The sequence below is a fragment of the Oryx dammah genome, unplaced genomic scaffold, assembly GCF_014754425.2.
Source record: "Oryx dammah isolate SB20612 unplaced genomic scaffold, SCBI_Odam_1.1 HiC_scaffold_12, whole genome shotgun sequence".
NCBI lineage: Eukaryota > Metazoa > Chordata > Mammalia > Artiodactyla > Bovidae > Oryx > Oryx dammah.
This window is the reverse complement of record NW_024070196.1, coordinates 11,745,515-11,764,042: the sequence shown is the minus strand read 5'-3', so window position 1 is coordinate 11,764,042 and position 18,528 is coordinate 11,745,515. Positions and strand designations below refer to the sequence as shown.

The 18,528-nt window shown below is 39.9% G+C and overlaps 1 protein-coding gene across 5 annotated transcripts in view; it reads right to left on the bottom strand.

Moving 5' to 3' along the window:
- SLC10A7 (solute carrier family 10 member 7) overlaps nucleotides 1–18,528 on the bottom strand; it is a 305,184-nt gene that overhangs the window by 274,633 nt on the left and 12,023 nt on the right. For 3 of the 5 annotated variants that reach the window (XM_040250419.1, XM_040250422.1, XM_040250420.1), the window contains exons 3-4: nucleotides 11,909–12,045; nucleotides 2,612–2,687 (exon numbers count right to left, since the gene is read on the bottom strand). In XM_040250419.1, coding sequence (XP_040106353.1) covers nucleotides 2,612–2,687; nucleotides 11,909–12,045 — 213 coding nt within the window. The remainder of the gene's footprint in view (nucleotides 1–2,611; nucleotides 2,688–11,908; nucleotides 12,046–18,528) is intronic. The other 2 variants (XR_005722881.1, XM_040250421.1) reach the window with 1 other exon arrangement.

Sequence of the window (18,528 nt, the reverse complement as noted above, 5' to 3'; positions counted from 1 at the left end):
CCTCCTTCAAACCCCTTCTTCACCTGGCTTCCTGGATACCATGCTCTCTTGTTTTTCCCTCAATCTCATTAATTATATTCTCTCTGTTGCCTTTGCTGCTTATTCCTCATTGCCTTAACCTCTTAATGTCGGAGGGTCTGCAGGCTCAATCCTTGAACCTTTGCTCTCTTCTGTCTGTGGAATCTCATACACAATCTTGGCTTTAAATATCATTTATTCATTGATGATGCCCTAATTTACATCTCCAGGTTTAGGCCAGTACCTCAACTCTCAACCCTTGTATCTATAATTGCTCACTGACATCTTCAACTGGATATGTAATAGGCATCTCAACATACCAAAAAAAAAAAAAAGTTCTCCATGTTTACCATATGGCTGACATTACAAGTGTTCATCAATCCAGCTCCCCTCTCCTTGAGGGCACAGGAATATGGTAAGACCACATGACTTGTTCTGGCCAATGTAATGTGAGCAGAAGCACCACATATCACTTCCAACCGAAAAATAAAAAGTCCATTTGTGATTCTCTAAGCTCATTGGAAAAGACCCTGATGCTGGGAGGGATTAAGGGCAGGAGGAGAAGGGGATGACAGAGGATGAAATGGCTGGATGGCATCACTGACTTGATGCACATGAGTTTGGGTGAACTCTGGGAGTTGGTGATGGACAGGGAGGCCTGGTGTGCTGCAATTCATGGGGTCGCAAAGAGTCGGACATGACTGAGTGACTGAACTGAACTGAACTGAATCTCTTTATCTCTGCTATGGCACACCTAAAATGCTTTGTGCTCCATCCAGATGATGTACCTTCAAAATATAAGCCTCCACTAACCAGGTTTCCTTAGTAATGGCAAAGATCTTCCCACTGACCCACATGGGACAGGTACCATTAGCAAGAAATAACCCTTTATGCTTAACTGAGATTTTGCAGTTCTTAGTTATCACAGTATACTGTGGCTACCCAGACTAAACAACCCCACATATCTGCTGTCACACAGCACTCTTCTCCATGTCAGCAAACTCCATCCTTCCAGCTGCTCAGTCAAAAACCTTGAAATCACTCTCGATCCTTTCTTTCTCTCACACCTTACATCCAAATCCATCAGCATATCCTGTGCCTTCAAAATACATTACGGAAAAACCCAAATGAACTTTTTGGCCAACTCAATAAATACAGAATCCAACCACCTATTAGTTTCTTCACCACCATTCTGCTCTTCAAGGGACACTGCTTAGAAAATGAAAGACAAACCAGACTGGGAAAAACATTTACAAAGCATATATATATATATATATATATATATATATATAAAATGAAGGTCTTGTATCCAGAATATAGAATTCTCAAAGCTCATCAATAAGAAAGCAAAACACTCAATTTTGTAAAAAGCAAAATTTTAGTAGACATCTCCCAAAAGAAGACATAGATAACAAATAAGCACATGGAAAGATAAAAATGCTCACCATTATTAGTCACTGGGTAATGCAAATTAAATAAAAATCACAGTGAGCATGGGAGGTAAAACAGATTCAAGAGGGAGGGGATATATGTATACCTATGGCTGACTCATGCCTATATATGACAGAAACCAACCCAATATTGCAAAGCAATTATCCCCCAATTAAAACTACATATATCCTGCCTCATTCAAAAGTATTCTTTTCTTGGACTACCCTGATGGTCGAGTGGTTAAGAATCCACCTGCCAATGCACGGGACACAGGTTCAATCCCAGGTCTGGGAAGATCCCGCGTGCTGCAGGGCAACTAAGTCTGCGTGCCACGACTCCTGACCACGAGCTGTAGAGCCTGAAAGCCGTAACCACTGAGCCCGTGCTCTGCGACAAGAGAAGCCACCGCAACCAGAGAACTGCCCCGGCTCGCCGCAGCTAGAGAAAGTCCACGCAGCAACAGAGACCCAGCACAGCCAAAAGTACATGAATTAATTAAAAAAGGTTTTAATTTGTATTGTTTTCTGAATGATAAGATATCAGGAGAAATGAGCGACTACAAAGCAGAGTCCCTCAGTACAAAGTCGCAGGGCCTCTCAGCCAAGAAGAACCACCTATAAGTAGGTCCCACAATGGACTACTGCCATCCCGATACATAAGCACTCCTCTTTGGCTACGGTTCCCCAGGAGTTGGATAATTTCTCTGAACTCATCTTAAAAACCTGGCATCATTTCTCCTTATTTAATACCATCTTCACCTGCCATTAAACTTTTACTGACCCTTTTTCCATGACCGTAGTTTGGCCTAAATTTTTTTAAGAGCTGAGGAATGACCATAGCGGGTGTCCTCAGTTCACGAGTCTTGGATGTAAAAGCCCCTTGGCTTGGATTCCTTGTCCTCTGTCTCCTCATTTCTCACTGAAGTAGAAAAATCATGATCTATCTCTGTTTCATTCACCTCCCTTGCTCTTCTCCTTGAAATCCTAAATTCCACTCATTATTGTCAATTTTAGCCTCTTTCTAACACATGAATCTACCCACTTCTTTCATAAGCTGCTACAGTTATGCATTTTCTGTGATGTGATTCCTTTGTCATAAAATAAAATATAAAATAAAAGGATAGCACCCACGTATGTTTAAAAACACTAGCCCCATGACTTACCTCGTTTCCACCAACTGCCTTGGTTAATATCACCGCAGAAGACACAGGTGGAGGCATGCAACCTACTGTCTGCAACCTGAAATAGAAGACAAAAAGCAATTATAAGTAGGTTTCTTTTTTTTCCAATTATAAAATTTTCACTACATTCATTCTAAAACAGCAGAGCTAGGAGAACATTTATTGGGGCACACGTTCTGTCGAGTTCAGACAATTCTGTATGAGCCAACGCGGCTTAGTAGAAACTCTCACTCCATGCCACAGATTTGAGTGATCTCATTTTGAAAATTATTTAAGCTCTTATACAGTTCAAAAAACAGTCAGATTATGGTGAGTGTGGTGATCGAAAATAACCCAGTTTATCATTTGGTAAGTGTATATAAGCTTAGTTATTTTCAGGTATCTTTTCCTTATATGTTTTATAGGAAGGCTTTTGACAAAAATAAAACTTTAAAACCTCTTGAAGGGCTTCCATGGTCGCTCAGTGGTAAAGAATCCGAAAACCAACAAAAGAGACATAGGTTCAATCCCTGATCTGGGGAGATCCCACATGCCCTGCAGCAACTAAGCTTGTGTGCCACAGCTATTGAGCTCTTGCCTGGGAGCCAAAACTACTGAGCCCACATGCTGCAATTACTGAACCCCAACACCCTAGAGCTTGAAACAAGAGCCAGTACTGCAATGAGACATCCATGTACCTCAACTAGTCAGTAGAATCCATCACCAAAACTAGAGAAAAACCTCAGCAGCAACAAAGGCTCAGTTTAACCAAAAATAAATAAATAAAGTTACATATATGTTTTAAAAAACCTCTTGCAAAGTTCAAATGTATTTAACAAAAACACAAGCTTACATTTGCCAATTCTTTTCCACAAAATAGCAATTCTGAAACTTTCATCTCATAAAAGATATTTTCATGTTGCTATAATATCATTGTAAAAATAGGCATGACACAATCATATACTGCAAGGAGATCCAACCAGTCCATCCTAAAGGCAATTGGTCCTGAATGTTCATTGGAAGGACTGATGTTGAAGCTGAAACTCCAATACTGTGGCCACCTGATGCAAAGAACTGACTCATTGGAAGAGACCCTGATGCTGGGAAAGATTGAAGGCAGGAGGAGAAGGGGATGACAGAGGATGAGATCGTTGGATGGACATGAGTTGAGTAAGCTCCAGGAGTTGGTGATGGACAGGGAAGCCTGGTGTGCTGCAGTCCATGGGGTCACAAAGAGTCGGACATGACTGAGTGACTGAGCTGAACTGAATCATATACTTCTTAGATTCAGACACTGTAGTAAATTCTAGTATCTATTCTAAATTTGGTTCTTATTAATTATGTACATACTCCTTAGATCATAATTACAAGTCTATTCTCTTAGTTTAGAATAGAAAAATATATTGCATCACAAGCAAATGAAATTATGAGTAGTAAATCCAAGTATTAAAGATAAAAAGACATTATTCAGCATTCATACAGAATATACATTCTGGAGACAAGGAAAAAACGGCCCAACTAAAGTGGAAAGTTTATACAAGGAATCAAGGACACAGAGTATCTGACTAATATTTGAAAGTAGGATCACAGGTGATTTTTTATTCTCTTTTGTAATAATATATTATCTAACATTTACAAATGAATTTATATTAGCTCTGAAATAAGAAAAAATAAAAGTTTTCATTAATTTTGACTGAAGACTTAAGAAAAATCCTTATATGGAATTTCAGTGGAATTCACATGAATATAGCAATTTTTTTTTTTTTTTTGGCCATGCCTCGTGGCTTATGGGATCATAATTTCCATACCAGGGATTGAACCTGGGCCCTTAGCAGCAAAAGCATAGAGTCCTATCCACTAGACCACCAGGGAATCCCCAAATATGGTCTTCTTTTAAGATCTATTTTCCCAAATGATGTTCAAGTAGTGTCTGATTATGAACTTCCAGTCTCTCACCCTTTCTTGCGATCAGCACCATGAACCTCACTAACACTTACTAGACTTTTACCATTTGTAATAGATACTGTTCTAGACAATAGACACTTTACTCATTTATCCCTCATGAGTATTTAAGATAAATACTACCATTCTCTTTCTGAAAACTGAAGTTAAGAAAGGAGTTAAGTGATACAACCAAACTCACAAAACCGCTTATCTAGGATTAAGTTATTCCTGAATCCAGGGACAACAACTTTAGCAAAGCCTGTTTCTCCAGCCTCTGCCTTCTATATTCCTTGCCACCAAGACTAGTGATAAGCCCTCTCGGGTATTTTCAATCTTTCTAGCTTTTTCAATCTTTCCCTCTCTTCTGGCCCCTTCCCTTCTATGTACAAAGGAGGAGAGTTCTCAACATCTTAAAAAAACAAAACAAAACAAAACACTAATCTATACATTTAATATATATGCTTTCTATAGGTAGGATACTACACAAGGGTATTAAAGAAAAAGTATAAGGCATCATTTCTGCCCTCAAGAAGGCAAAACATTCAACACACAAATGTAGATAACTAACCTCAAAATTAGCATTGTTTCCTCAAGATATAGTCCTACCTTTATCACTGCGGCTCACTGCTGTGCTCCACTTCCTTGGCCCCAAAGCTCATTCCCTCTCTACTCCCCTGGAATCTGACTTTTGACCCTCCTAGTAAAAGTGTACCTGCCTGCGCATGCTCAGTCTTGTCCGACTCTTCGCAACCCCATGGACTGCAGCCCGCCAGGCTCCTCAGTTCATGGGATTCCCCAGGCAAGAGTACTGGAGTAGGTTGCCATTTCCTCCTCCAGGGGATCTTCCCATCCTAGCGATCAAACCCAGGTCTCCCATGGATCCTGAATTGGTGGGCGGATTCTTTACCACTTGAGCCAGCTGGGAAGCCCCTCTAGTAAAAGCAGTAAGCTTATAAATCCCCAGAAATCTCCCAGTCACCAAATTCAACATCCTTTTCCCTGCATTCATTCTTCTTACCCCCTTGCTTCTCAAAGCACTCTATTCTCCTGGTTGTCATAGTACAGCATCATTCTAATTTACCTTGTGTTTTAAACAAACCCATTCAAGTTTTTGCTGGCTACTCCTGTCTTCTTCTCAATCTTATTTTCAAACCTGAATGGGTAAGAACACTTAAAACTTTCTATTGCTAAACCCAGTCTCCATTCCCAAATCTGTACATTGCTGCCTAAGACTACCACCTTAAACTAAACATGTCTAATACGGAATTTATGTATTTTTCTAAGAAATCAACTTTGCCTCTCAATTGACTTATCTTTGTCAATAGATCACTTTAATCCTAATGAACTAGTTTGAAACTTTGGAGTTAAGCGGAGCTCTACTCAGTCTTAATAAACCAATCAATCACCACAACCAATTTTCCACTGTTTTCCATGACTGTTGTCATCACCCCCCTTCAGATGCTTTTTTGCCCAAGTCTAGACATATCTAAATGCCTACTCAGTGTTCTCTCTGCCTCCACTCTTTCCTTTTAACACAAAAAGTTAAGGGAGTATGTACTCAGAATACATAATACATTTATTTCAGTGATTTAAACAGGACCCTGATACAAAACTCAGCAACTCCCTCTAGTTAACATACTAAGTGTGTACTCTCAAACTGGGAGGGGACGGGAGAAAAAATGAGTGAGGAAAAGCTTTCTCTAAATGAAGCAGACTCAGTCTGTGCTCCTTTCAATTCAATATCCTGAGCTGCGGAATTGTATGCTTTTCTTTATTTAGCATATGGAGATTACAAGCTCTACTCCACCGACATACAAATACTATCAGATAATTTTCCTTAATGACCATTCTTGAGCATGTGTTCTCGTGTTTACCACATTTAAGAATTCTCCATCATCCACAGATTTAAACCCAAACTCTTCAGATCAGTAGGTCCCACCTTTTGCAGCTTGGCCTAAAGGAAACTTTTCATCTTTGTCGCCCACTAATGCTTCATGTTTGAATTCTCTACTTTAGAGGTACACAATCCAGGCTGAACTTCTTCCCCTCAGTTCAGTTCAGTCACTCGGTCATGTCCGACTCTGCAACCTCATGGACTGCAGCACGTCAGGCTTCCCTGTCCTTCACCAACTCCCAGAGCTTGCTCAGACTAACATCCATCAAGTCGGTGATACCATCCAACCACCTTATCCTCTGTCATGCCCTTTTCCTCCTGCCTTCAGTCTTTGCCAGCATCAGGGTCTTTTCACATGAGTCAGTTCTTCACAACAGGTGGCCAAAGATTTGGAGTTTCAGCTTTAGCATCAGTCCTTCCAATGAAAACCCAGGACTAATCTTCTTTAGGATGGACTGGTTGGATCTCCTTGCAGTCCAAGGGACTCTCAGGAGTCTTCTCCATCACCACAATTTAAAAGCATCAATTCTTCAATGCTCAGTTTTTTTTACAGTCCAACTCTCACATTCATACATGATTACTGGAAAAACCATAGCTTTGACTAGATAGACCATTGTTGGCAAAGTATTGTCTCTGCTTTTTAATATGCTGTCTAGGTTAGTCACAGCTTTTCTTCCAAGGAGCAAGCATCTTTTAATTTCATGGCTGCAGTCACCATCTGCAGTGATTTTTGGAGCCCAAAAATATAAAGTCTGTCACTGCTTCCATTGTTCCCCCATCTATTTGCCATGAAGTGATGGGACCAGATGCCATGATCTTAGTTTTCTGAACATTGAGTTTTAAGCCAGCTTTTTCACTCTCCTCTTTCACTTTCATCAAGAGGCTCTTTAATTCCTCTTTGCTTTCTGCCATAAGGGTGGTGTCATCTGCATATCTGAGGCTATTGATATTTCTCCCGGCAATCTTGATTCCAGCTTGTGCTTCATCCTGCCCAGCATTTCTCGATGTACTCTGCAAATAAGTTAAATAAGCAGGGTGACAATATACAACCTTGATTTACTTCTTTCCCAGTTTGGAACCAGTCCGTTGTTCCATGCCTGGTTCTAACTGTTGCTTCCTGACCTGCATACAGATTTCTGAGGAGGTAGGCAAGGTGGATTGGTATTCCCATCTTTTTAAGAATTTTCCACAGTTTGTTGTGATCCACACAGTCAAAGGCTTTGGTGTAGTCAATAAAGCACAGGTAGATGTTTTTCTGGAATTCTCTTGCTTTTTCTATGATCCAACAATGTTGGCAATTTGATCTCTGGTTCCTCTGCCTTTTCTAAATCCAGCTTAAACATCTGGAAGCTCTCAGTTCACATACTGTTGAAGCCTAACTTAGAGAATTTTGAGCATTACTTTGCTAGCATGTGAGATGAGTATGGATATAAGAGGTGGACTATAAAGAAAGCTGAGCACCGAAGAATTGATGCTTTTGAACTGTGGTGTTGGAGAAGACTCTTGAGAGACCCTTGGACTGCAAGGAGATCCAACCAGTCCATCCCAAAGAAAATCAGTCCTGAATATTCACTGGACTGATGCTGAAGCTGAAACTCCAATACTTTGGCCACCTGATGCAATGAATTGACTCAATGGAAAAGACCCTGATGCTGGGAAAGATTGAAGGCAGGAGGAGAAGGCAACAATGGAGGATGAAATGGTTGGATGGCATCACCAACTCAATGGACATGAGTTTGAGTAAACTCCAGGAGTTGGTAATGGACAGGGAGGCCTGGTGTGCTGCAGTCCATGGGGTCGCCAAAAGCTAGACAGAACTGAGTGACTGAACTGAACTGAGATGAGTGCAATTGTGCAGTAGTTTGAGCATTCTTTGGCATTGCCTTTCTTTAGGATTGGAATGAAAACTGACTTTTTCCAGTCCTGTGGCCATGGCTGAGTTTTCCAAATTTGCTGGCATATTGAGTGCAGTACTTTCACAGCATCATCTTTTAGGATTTGAAATAGCTCAGCTGCAATCCCATCACCTCCACTAGCTTTGTTCATAGTGATGCTTCCTAAGGCCCACTTGACTTCATATTCCAGGATGTCTGGCCTTTTTCCTCTATAACTGGTTATACTTATCTAACAAATCACAAGATAGACCATTTTGATTGGCTACTATTCTGTGTATATATATATATACGTATATATATATATCCTACGTATATATATATATATATACATATATATATATCCTACGTGCATGCATGTTAAGTCTCTTCAGTTCAGTTCAGTCGCTCAGTCGTGTCCAACTCTTTGCAACCCCATGAATCACAGCACGCCAGGCCTCCCTGTCCATCACCATCTCCCGGAGTTCACTCAGACTCACATCCATCGAGTCCGTGATGCCATCCAGCCATCTCATCCTCTGTCGTCCCCTTCTCCTCCTGCCCCCAATCCCTCCCAGCATCAGAGTCTTTTCCAATGAGTCAACTCTTCTCATGAGGTGGCCAAAATACTGGAGTTTCAGCTTTAGCTTCATTCCTTCCAAAGAAATCCCAGGGCTGATCTCCTTCAGAATGGACTGGTTGGATCTCCTTGCAGTCCAAGGGACTCTCAAGAGTCTTCTCCAACACCACAGTTCAAAAGCATCAATTCTTCAGCACTCAGCTTTCTTCACAGTCCAACCCTCACATCCATACATGACCACTGGAAAAACCATAGCCTTGACTAGATGGACTTTTGTTGGCAAAGTAATGTCTCTGCTTTTCAATATGCTGTCTAGGTTGGTCATAACTTTTCTTCCAAGGAGTAAGCATCTTTCAATTTCATGCAGTCACCATCTGCAGTGATTTTGGAGCCCAAAAAATAAAGTCTGACACTGTTTCCACTGTTTCCCCACATATTTCCCATGAAGTGATGGGACCAGATGCCATAATCTTCGTTTTCTGAATGTTGAGCTTTAAGCCAACTTTTTCACTCTCCACTTTCACTTTCATCAAGAGGCTTTTTAGTTCCTCTTCACTTTCTGCCATAAGGGTGGTGTCATCTGCATATCTGGGGTTATTGATATTTCTCCCGGCAATCTTGATTCCAGCTTGTGCTTCTTCCGTTGTATCCAAATCTTTGTGACTCCATCAACAGTAAGCCCACCAGGCTCCTCTGTCCATGGGATTCTCCAGGCAAGAATACTGGAGTGGGCTGCCATGCCCTGCTCCATGGGATCTTCCCCACCCAGGGACTGAACCCACAATTTTAGGTCTCCTGCATTGGCAGGTGGGCTCTTTATCCCCGGCATCACCTGGGAAGCCCCATATGTCCTACTGCTGCTGCATATGTTCTACATATCCAACTAAACTGAACGCTCCCTGAATACATGGAAAATGTTAGTCTTTTCCAATTTCTTTAGTGTTCTATGAAGGGCAGATACTCAGTAAATACTGGGCTTGTTTGGGGTTTTTTTGGTCATACTCTGCGGGACATGGGATATCTTAGTTCCCCATCTGGGGATCAAACTCATGCCCCCTGCTCTGAAACTGCAGAGTCTTACCAATGGACCATCAACGAAGTCCCAAATACTGGTTCTTAATACACATCATACATTGTTGCTCTAAAATGATGTCATCATATTTATGTAGCATTTTATAATTTTTGGTGAAATTTTACATCATTCTCTCAAACTCAATTAAAACAGCACCCTTGATTCCCCCTCTTATCCTAAACTTTCTCCCCCAGCTAAGTAAATGATGCCACCTATCACCCAGTAGCTCATACCCCAAATTTGGATGTCATCTTTGACTCCTCTCTTTCCTTCTCTCTCTACACCCTATCCACCCATGGGTTCTGAGAGCTCTAATTTTAAAACATAATCTCCATACATCCATTTATTTCTACTGCACTGCTACCTCACCACACTAACCTCCGAGCTGGTCCCCAAGCTTTCTCTCAGGCCCTTCTACTATCTGTTCTCCATACCAGAACTAGAAGAATCATTTGCAATACAAATCAGAACCACCTCACTCTCTTATTTAAATCCCTCCAGTAGCTTCACAAAATGAAAACTGAATGTTTTTCCATAGCCTGCAAAGCTCTATGGGAAGGGTCCTGTCCACCTTTCCAACCCTAAGTCATATTACTCATCCTCTACATCATTAGGCTTTGATCATCACTGTCACTTTCCTGACTCTAGAACATTCCAGGCTTGTTCCAGCCCTTAAACATTCTAATTTCTTTGCCTACAACGTTCTACCCCTAGAACTCTGCAGTGTAAATTAGTCACCAGTCTATCCTCTCAACCATTTTCAACCATATCACAGTTTTACTTCACATCATTTGTCTCTATCTTGATCATGGATTTACTTGTTTATTGACAATCACACCAAGAATGTCCTTGACATGCAAAGCTAACTGGCACTTGCCAATTTTGTTCACCGTTATTTGTCCAGTACCTATAATTCCTAGCATATAATAGGAGCTAAATAAATAGCAAATAAATGAATGAAGAAGTGATCTCAATTGATGTCCCCAAAATCATTAATAAGCAGGCAATAAAAATATGATTATCTTCATTTTATAATTATAAAACATCTTCCCTGGTAGCTCAGTTGGTAAAGAATTTCCCTGCAGTGCAGGTGACCTGGATTCAATCCCTGGGTTGGAAAGATTCCCTGGAGAAGGAAGTGGCAAACCACTCTAATAGTCTTGCCTGGAAAATCCCATGGACAGAGGAGCTTGGTGGGCTACAGTCCATGGGATTGCAAGAGTTGGACATGACTTAGAGACTAAACCACCACCATAATTACAAAACAGGGAAATTGAGGTTTCAGACTAGTTTAAACCTAGTCTAGGTTTCCAACTAGATTAAAATGCAACCTTTAGGCCTGGAGTTCAGTATTTAAGCTGTTATACCATCATGCTAAAATGTGGCTAGCTTTAAACCACTCCAAATAACTTTTAAGTCATTTAATCCTTTTAACAAACATGGCAACATTTTTAATGGGAAAAAAGATTTTACAAAAACGTATTGGTAATTCAATTATCCTATCAAACATAAAACAGAGCAAGTGAAAAAGTAAATGTTTGTCCCCTCTCTATATTATTTCCTATATATTTTTAAAAACACGTAGTATTTAGTAAGATATAGAGTACAAAAGTTAAAGCACCCAACTGAGAGCCTACATTACACACACAAACACAGATCTTACATCCTCTAGTGCCTTCCATTTTTCTCCCAACAGAAAACTGTCTCTCCTGGAACCATAAGATTAAGTAAGAGCATTATCTTTTAAGATTCTGTCATAAAATTCTCTAATGAACTTCCTTGATGAAACACTATCATTTTTAGGAATAATAATAATGTTAAAATTGTTTTTATTTCCTTATACCACACATAAGCCCTTTCATACACAGTTGCCACAGAAATGATAACATCACTAAAGATGCCCCATTAAAAGTGGACCCTTCAAAATATTTAAACATACCCTTTTAAAAGCCATTCATTGATGGGTGTGATTGATAAAAGCTGAAGAAAAAGCCATACTGCTGCTGGGAAGAATGCAAGTGTAAAGATCTGAATAAAAAGATGTAGTTTTATATGCACCAAAGCACTTGTCAGCTCCTGTGAAAATGAAGGACACAAAATAACACAGGTAAGAAAACTATTTCTGAAGAGAGACTGCTGCCAAAACAACATCACATGAATTAGGTTTTTTAATTGAGATACAGTTAACATACAATGTTGTACTTGTTTTAGGCATACAACATGATGATTCTTTGTGTATATTGCAAAATGATCACCACAGTAAGTCCAGTTAATATCTATCAATTTGGAGTTATTTCTCAGCTAAATTTTTTACCTATAAGCATATGCATAAGAGATAGACTTTAAGAAAAAAAACCTTTGTCGTAATTATGTTTTTATATAAAACTTATGAAATATTCTCATTTCTTTGAAATATAATACACCATAACAATTTAGGTTCATAAAATTCTGGAATACAACTAAGCTAACTACCTTAACACTAGCATTGATTTCAGAATTGCTGACACTATAAACACACGGCATGCTACAGAAAAACCCACACAAACTTTTTGGCTAACTCAAAAGAATAAAATCTTGTTTAAAAATTTTGGCAGGACCTAGCATTTTAATTAAATTTGACACCCTTTATTCATTACACCAGACCTGGCAAGGCCTCAACTTGGCAAGATGTTACTAAATCTACATATAAATCATAATTTTTAAAAATGTTTTTCCCAATAATATTCTATAATTCCAAAGGGCTCTTTCCCAAAAATCTACTCACTAGATTTTTTTAATGGGTCTAGTATTACCTTTTTATTATGTGAATTCATGTAATACAAAATAAGAAAACTATAAACCAGTATTTCTTTACTCACTAGATTTCTCTGTTAAATTTACTGAATAGCAGAGCTCTGTGCCATGCTCTGGGCTTGCTATTTTTATGTATGTTACCTCATTTAATCCTGACAACAACTCTATTAGGAAGATATTATCTGATGAGAACATTGAGATTGAGAGTGAATCAGAATCAAACCCATTTCTGACAAGCTATCAAACCTATGCACACCTGTTTCTACCACCAAGTCACACCCTTGCCCCAAGAGGGAGAAGGTTTGCATGGAGACATGACATACCAGGAACATGTGAGTCTCATAGCTGGAAAAGGATGTAACAGTAAACTCTGGGCCTTCAATATGTCCAAACTAACAAGCATTTACATTTGAATTTCTTTGGGTTATGTCGTTATTCAGAGGAAATGAAACAAATTCAGAAAGTAACAGAAAACATATAAAACATGTAGTCATTAAAACACATTCAAAGATTCCGCAGAGTCACCAGTTATAAACTTAGCACTACAATGTCCCCCACCTTCCCTAGTTCAAGTTAAGTCATGAAGTGGCCTCAGACACAGGGTAATAAATAGTAGGCTAATGCAGACTCATTCACTGATCACCACTTTCTGCCATCTGTCTCAGCGGCTCCCACCCTTCATCTCTCTATGTGAAGACACACTGGGAGACACGTAGATTCAATCTCAATACGTCTCTAAAGGCACAGGCATCTAGGGAACTTCTGGCAACCTGGATCTAACAGAGAACAACACTGGGCCGGCCTGAAGCCACACTGGGTGCCCAGATCAGAGCTCACGTAAAAGGAGCCATCTCACACTGAACCAGAAGTTTCACCCCAGAAAAAACTTGAGCACCAGCAGCTGGAAGAATTCTCAGTAGTCTTGAAACCAAATCTCACTCAAACACACTCAGAGGGATTCTGGTTGGTTGAAGTGGTTGAAGTCACTCAGTCGTGTCCGACTTTTTGTGACCCCGTGCACTGTAGGCCACCAGGCTCCTCCGTCCATGGGATTCTCCAGGCAAGAATACTGGAGTGGGTTGCCATTTCCTTCTCCAGGGGATCTTCCCAACCCAGGGATCGAACCCAGGTCTCCCACATTGCAGGCAGACGCTTTAACCTCTGCATCACCAGGGAAGCCCCAAAACAGCAAATAACTATCAGTGGGTTTTTTATTTTTAAAAAATTAAAATGGTTAGCCAGAATGCAGTAAACAAAGGTACTGGTATACACTTCTCATAGGAATATAAAATGCTTTAGTTTTTCTGAAAAGTAATTTGGGAGAGTATCTCAAGGACTATAATATGACTCATATTCCTGCATTTCAAAATGTTTTGGCTAGGCATTTCACCTAAGGATATAAAAAGTGCTTACAAGAATTTATATATAGAAAGAACTGATAGTCACAGCATTATCTATTACAGTAAAATCAGAAATCAATGTGTATGTCCAAAAGGGGGAGAATAATAACTTAAAGTAGCAACAGAGTGTTAAGAGCTATTAGAAAATATGTTAAAACTGTGTAGACCACCCCAACGTTCATCTGTGTAGACTACCCCAGTGCAGCACTGTTTACAATAGCCAGGACACGGAAGCAACCTAGATGTCCATCAGCAGACGAATGGATAAGAAAGCTGTGGTACATATACACAATGGAGTATTACTCAGCCATTAAAAAGAATGCATTCGAATCAGTTCTAATGAGCTGGATGAAACTGGAGCCTATTATGCAGAGTGAAGTAAGCCAGAAAGGAAAACACCAATATAGTATATTAACACATATATATGGAATATGGACCATGAACTTCCAGATGTTCAAGCTGGTTTTAGAAAAGGCAAAGGAACCAGAGATCAAATTGCCAACATCCGCTTGATCATGGAAAAAGCAAGAGAGTTCCAGAAAAACAGCTATTGCTGCTTTACTGACTATGCCAAAACCTTTGACTGTGTGGATGACAATAAACTGTGGAAAATTTTGAAAGAGATGGGAATACCAGACCACCTGATCTGCCTCTTGAGAAACCTACATGCAGGTCAGGAAGCAACAGTTAGAACTGGACATGGAACAACAGACTGGTTCCAAATAGGAAAAGGAGGATGTCAAGGCTGTATATTGTCACCCTGCTTATTCAACTCCTATGCAGAGTACATCATGAGAAATGCTGGGCTGGAAGAAGCACAAGCTGGAATCAAGATTGCCAAGAGAAATACCAATAACCTCAGATATGTAGATGACACCACCCTTATGGCAGAAAGTGAAGAGGAACTCAAAAGCCTCTTGATGAGAGTGAAAGAGGAGATTGAGAAAGTTGGCTTAAAGCTCAACATTCAGAAAATTAAGATCATGGCATCTGGTCCCGTCACTTCATGGGAAATAGATGGGGAAACAGTGTCAGACTTTATTTTTTTGGGCTCCAAAATCACTGCAGATGGTGACTGCAGCCATGAAATTAAAAGACGCTTACTCCTTGGAAGGAAAATGATGACCAACCTAGACAGCATATTGAAAAGCAGAGATATTACCTTGCCAACAAAGGTCTGTCTAGTCAAGACCATGGTTTTTCCAGTGGTCATGTATGGATGTGAGAGTTGGACTGTGAAGAAAGCTGAGTGCCTGAGAGTCCCTTGGACTGCAAGGAGATCCAACCAGCCCATCCTAAAGGAGATTAGTCCTGGGTGTTCACTGGAAGGACTGATGCTGAAGCTGAAACTCCAATACTTTGGCCACCTCATGCGAAGAGTTGACTCACTGGAAAAGACCCTGATGCTGGGAGGGATTGGGGGCAGGAGGAGAAGGGGCCGAGAGAGGATGAGATGGCTGGATGGCATCACTGACTCAATGGACATGGGTTTGAGTGAACTCCGGGAGTTGGTGATGGACAGGGAGGCCTGGCATGCTGCGATTCACGGGGTCGCAAAGAGTTGGACACAACTGAGCCGAACTGATGGAATTTGGAAAGATGGTAATGATGACCCTATATGTGAGACAGAAAAAGAGACACAGATGTATAGAACAGACTTTTGGACTCTGTGGGAGAAGGTCAGGGTGGGATGATTTGAGAGAACAGCATTGAAACATGTATATTATCATATGTGAAATAGATCACCAGTCCAGGTTCGATGCATGATACAGGGCACTCAGGGCTGGTGCACTGGGATGACCCTGAGGGATGGGATGGGGAGGGAGGGGGGAGGGGGGTTCAGGATGGGGAACACATGTACACTCATGGCAAAAACCACTACAGTATTGTACAGTAATTAGCCTTCAATTAAAATACATAAATTAATTTTAAAAAATAAAGTCTAAAACATTTTAGGAAAAAAAAAAAACTGTGTAGACCAGGATGTAGGAGTTCTGGGATCTCTTCCTACTTAACCAACAGGCATGTCTTTGGCTCAACCTATGGAGACCAAATCTGGCAACTCATTACTTCAGCCAGCGCCTGCCTCCTTTCTAGGTACCTGGAGTATCTCTCATAATTCAAAATTTCACAAGTCATCTGACCCAGAAATTCTACTTCAAGGAATTAATCCTTCACATGTATTATCAAATGTATAAAATAACATATTTTTAACTTAGCCTTTGCAGAATGTTTTTGATAGCAAAACTTCGTTAAGTTATACAAATGTCTATCAACAGAAGATGAGGAAATATATCAAGACACATTCATAAAATACAGTATTTTTCAACATTCAAAAAGAAACAAGAAGTTTTTTGTGCTGATATGAAACAATCCCCAAGATATGTGTTTTGAGTAAAATACAGCAAGGTGGCAAACAGTATAAAATGCCACAGTTTGACGGCGGTGGAGATACACATATGTTCATTTTACATAGAGTATCTTTGGAAAGAGATACAGAAACTGTTCATATTGGTTTCCTCCAGAGAAGAGAACTGAGTATTTAGGAGAGGGGTGAAAAGAATACTTCTCAGCATAAATACATTTATATCTTTTGATTTATGTTCATAAAAGTGAATAAAATACAAGTTATCTTATCTTCAAATATAAATAAAAATTAAATGAAATATTAAATTACATGAAAAATTATGATTATACAATATAACAGAAAAATAAAATTGTATATTGTGTATGTATGTTTATATTTATGCAAAATATGTATACATATATATAATATACATACAATTTTTAAAAATCCTTTCTTTTTAAAAGTTTCTACATAAAAAACAAAGATCCAAAGAATAGCATGGAGAAATAAGAAAGCCTTCCTCAGTGATCAATGCAAAGAAAGAGAGAAAAACAATAGGATGGGAAAGACTAGAGATCTCTTCAAGAAAATTAGAGATACTAAGGGGACATTTCATGCAAAGATGGGCCTAATAAAGGAAAAAAATGGTATGGACCTAACAGACCAGAAGATATTAAGAGGGGGCAATAATACACAGAAGAACTATACAAAAAAGAGCTTCATGACCCAGATAACCACAATGGTGTGATCACTCACCTAGAGCCAGACATCCTGGAATGCAAAGTCAAGTGGGCCTTAGGAAACATCACTACAAACAAACCTAGTGGAGGTGATGGAATTCTGTTGAGCTATTTCAAATCCTAAAAGATGATGCTATGAAAGTGCTACACTCAATATGCCAGCAAATTTGAAAAATTCAGCAGTGGCCACAGGACTGGAAAAGGTCAGTTTTCATCCCAATTCCAAAGAAAGGCAATGCCAAAGAATGTACAAATTACCACAAAATTGTACTCATCTCACACATTAGCAAAGTAATGCTCAAGATTCTCCAAGCCAGGTTTCAACAGCACATGAACCGTGAAATTCTAGATGTTCAAGCTGGATTAAAAAAGGCAGAGGAACCAGAGATCAAATTGCCAACATCCACTGGATTATAGAAAAAGCAAGAGAGTTCCAGAAAAACATCTGCTTCATTGCCTAGGCCAAAGCCTTTGACTGTGTAGATCACAACAAACTGTGGAACATTCTTAAAGAGATGGGCATACCAGACCACCTTACTTACCTTCTGAGAAATCTGTATGCACGTCAAGAAGAAACAGTTAGAACTGGACATGGAACAACAGACTGGTTCCAAATCAGGAAAGGAGTATGTCAAGGCTGTATATTGTCACCCTGCTTATTTAACTTCTATGCAGAGTACATCATGAGAAATGCTGGGCTGCAAGAAACACAAGCTGGAATCAAGATTGCTGGGAGAAATATCAATAACCTCAGATATGCAGATGACACCACCCTTATGGCAGAAAGTGAAGAAGAACTAAAGAACCTCTTGATGAAAGTGAAAGAGGAGAGTGAAAGAAAAAGTTGGCTTAAAGCTCAACATTCAGTGCACTGGGATGACCCTGAGGGATGGGATGGGGAGGGAGGTCGGAGGGAGGGTCAGGATGGGGATGGCTGATTCATGTGACTATATTGCAAAAACCACCACAATATTGTAATGTAATTAGCCTCCAATGTAAAAAAAAAATGCTCAACATTCAGAAAACTAAGATCATGGCATCTGGTCCCATCACTTCAATGGCAAATAGATGGGGAACCAATGGAACCAGTGACAGACTTTATGTTTTAGGGCTCCCAAATCACTGCAGATGGTGACTGCAGCCTTGAAATTAAAAGATGCTTGCTCCTTGGAAACAAAGCTATGACCAACCTAGAGAGCATATTAAGAAGCAGAGACATTCCTTTGCCAACAAAGGTCCATCTAGTCAAAGCTTTTGTTTTTCCAGTAGTCATGTATGG